The sequence below is a fragment of the Arachis stenosperma genome, chromosome 5, assembly GCF_014773155.1.
Source record: "Arachis stenosperma cultivar V10309 chromosome 5, arast.V10309.gnm1.PFL2, whole genome shotgun sequence".
NCBI lineage: Eukaryota > Viridiplantae > Streptophyta > Magnoliopsida > Fabales > Fabaceae > Arachis > Arachis stenosperma.
Window position 1 is genome coordinate 12,927,967 of NC_080381.1, and position 3,433 is coordinate 12,931,399.

The 3,433-nt window shown below is 34.8% G+C and overlaps 1 protein-coding gene across 1 annotated transcript; it reads left to right on the forward strand.

Annotated features, from left to right (window-relative positions):
• The first annotated feature begins 1,007 nt into the window (after positions 1-1,007).
• LOC130982078 (AAA-ATPase At2g18193-like) lies at positions 1,008-2,641 on the forward strand. The gene has a single exon (XM_057905934.1). The coding sequence runs from the start codon at positions 1,059-1,061 to the stop codon at positions 2,475-2,477; it is 1,419 nt and encodes a 472-aa protein (XP_057761917.1). The 5' UTR covers positions 1,008-1,058; the 3' UTR covers positions 2,478-2,641.
• Positions 2,642-3,433: the final 792 nt, after the last annotated feature.

The following is a 3,433-nucleotide window of genomic DNA, read 5'->3' on the forward strand; positions in this document are numbered from 1 at the left end:
TCTCGCTCACCCATCCTCTAATTCGGTCAATCACCAATATTTTGGAAAAAATTTAAAAGTCAACAACTTTATTAAATTCTGTTATATAACTAACAAAAAAATAATCATTAAATAAAATCTCACACTAATTTTATATCATTAAAATTATTATTGATAGTTATTTAATGACTATAAATTACATAAATTATTGGTTCATAACATTTTTCATATCTTTGTCTATCGTGACGGAATTACCAGCAAACCACCACTATTGCATTACATCCCCCTGTCTATCCTCTCTCTTTTTTCTTTAACTTTCTCTCACTCTCTCGCTTTCTTTCTCTCATTTTTTCACCATCAACACACTGTCCTTTTCAAAATCACAAAGCAAAAAGAAAAAAAAAAAAGACTCAAATTGAATTGATCTTCAAATATCTTAGAAAAGAGGAGATAATAAACATTGAAATTGATCTTTAGATCTACTCATTTCTCTTTTCTAAATGAACTTTTTAAAACCTAATTGAACTTTATCAATTGAAACATATTCAAATAAAAAAAAACTAATTTAAATTTAAATTTCCATTAAAATCATAATTTATTAACAATAGTAACATTTATCAGTAATCACCAATCAATAATCACCAATAAGCTAAATAAAAAATAAATAAATTTCACAAAACTTTGGTCCTACAAAATATTTTCCAGTACACAGTCTATGATGACCTATCTGAAATATAAGGTGTAGAAAAGATACGAGAAGGATACGAAGGGTGAGTGAAGCATGAGAAGTCTAAAGATTAAAAAATGAGTGATGATGAAGCATCGTACGTGATATCATATCATTACACAACGTCATAACCCTTGCATTTCGGTGAACTTTCTAGTTTACATAGTGTAATTATATTATTTTCTTTTTTGAAAAAGAAAAAAAAGGGAGAAAGATGCCTTCGGGTGCAAGTAGTACATACATACACTGATAAACACACATGGATAGTAGTTGAAAGAGAAGGTAGTATAAAAGCGACACTAGTACCCTATCATCAGCCATCATCACATTCTGAATTATATTCATCAATTCAATGGCATTATACACAAAAAACGTTTCTTCTTATTTCACAGGCATTCCATCAGCATCATCATGGTTCGAGCTATATGCTGCCTTCTCCACCTTCATGATGCTTCTCAGAACAGCAATCAACGACATGGTTCCTCGTCAACTCCGTAACTTGATCACCACAAAGCTCGAATCTTTCTTCGCCAAGTTCCAGTCCGGCAACCAAGTCTCCCTCAAGATCGACCGCAGTTGGGACAGAACCTCCGGCAAGAACCGCAACGAACTCTACCATGCCGCACACGAATACCTTCCTTCAAGGATCAACAGAACCTACAAGACACTCAAAGTTGGCAAGCTTGAAGATTGCAAGAACCTCGTGCTTGCCGTTGATGGAAACCATGAAGTTGTGGATGAATTTGAAGGAAGCAAGTTCACGTGGATGCTCGATGAGAAAACCGAGAAGGATTCCTCCAAGCCCAAGTACACATTCATATTGAGCTTCCATGAGAAGCAGAGAGAGAAAGCCATGGAGAGGTACATACCTCATGTGCTGAGAACCTACGAGGCCATGAAAGCGGAGCAGAAGATTGTTAAAATCTACTCCAGGTCTTGTGATTACTGGGAACAGAGTGAGTTAACTCACCCTGCTACTTTTGACACGCTTGCCTTGGATCCTGAGTTGAAGACATCCATCATTGATGACTTGGATCGGTTCTTGAGGAGGAAGGAGCTGTACAAGAGAGTCGGGAAGCCATGGAAACGGGGATACCTCTTGTACGGACCTCCAGGAACTGGGAAATCTAGCTTGGTTGCGGCCATTGCTAACTACTTGAAGTTCGATGTGTATGATTTGGAGCTTAACTCTGTTTTCTCCAACTCGGATCTCATGAGAGCAATTAGGAACACATCAAACCGTTCCATTATTGTGATTGAAGACATTGATTGTAACAAAGAGGTGCAGCCTCGAACAGCAACGGAAGGCCTTTCAAGTCCCCAAGATTCAGAGTGTGACAAGGAGGGGTTGGGGAAGGGAAAGGGGTTTACACTCTCTGGTTTGCTGAACTACATGGATGGGTTGTGGTCAAGCTGTGGAGAAGAGAGGATCATGGTGTTCACCACAAACCACAAAGAGAGGATTGATGGGGCGTTGCTGAGGCCGGGTCGCATGGACATGCACATCAACTTGTCATTTCTTAAGGGTAAAGGCTTCAGAGTCTTGGCTTCCAATTATCTTGAACTTGATGGCCATCACCCTCTCTTTCACCAGATCGATGACTTGTTGGAAAAAACAGAGGTCACCCCTGCAGTTGTGGCTGAGCACCTTATGAGATACGAGGACCCTCATCATTCTTTGGAAGCAATTGTCAAATTCCTCACACAAATGGACGCGCAGAATCAACTGGACTTGCAATTCACTACTACTACTACTACACAATCAACTTAGCACCTTTCATTATCACCAATGAGACAACATTAATAAATCATACTCGTTCTTTGCTTGTGTGGATGTACATGTTTTCCTTAAACCTGAAAAACCACTTCATTGCCAAAAATCTTGTGTATCGTGATATTTATCGTGAATAAGTGGACGCTTTTGAAATTGTTTTATTTTGTTTTAATGTTATATATTCCATTATTTTTCAAAGCAGTCAGCACAGTCGCAAGCATCAAAATAATATGTGATGCTAGCAGTTATGAATATACATACAAGCAAAAACCAAGTTCCATTGCCTCTGGCTCTGAGGGAAGGTTAGGGCAGAAATTCTAATATTCATTTATTTATTTATTAATTCACCTAAACAAGGCTAATACTGCTGCGAAAATCCCTCACTAGTACTGCTTTGGAACAAAATACTATTTGTAAATTAAAATAAACTATTAAAATTAATTATTATATTTATATATATATATATATAATATAGTTTAATTTATTTTTAATATTTATTTTATATTTTAATATATATTTTATTTTAATTATTAATTTCAGCGGTTGATTTTAATGAATATTTAACATAATTACTTCTGCAAACAATAGACGCAGCAGTCCCAGCATAGCTGCTCTTCCATTCCAAGTTTCGGTACTTTTAGTCCAATCCCATCCCCACCCCAATACTGGCATATTAATATAATATATCTATCTATTCTTCTATTCTATTATAAAAAAAATTAAATTTTTTTACTTAATAATAAAATTGACGTGGTATGTTTTTAAAAGTAATTTTTTTATTTATATTTTTTAACTCATTAAATATAAATTATTACAATGAACTAATTATATCAACTAATTGATTTGATTAGATATTTAAATATTACATAATTTATTATTAATTTATATCAATTTGATTTGATAGTATTTCTTTATTTATTTCTTTTGATGTTCTGTTAGTATTTTTTAATTTA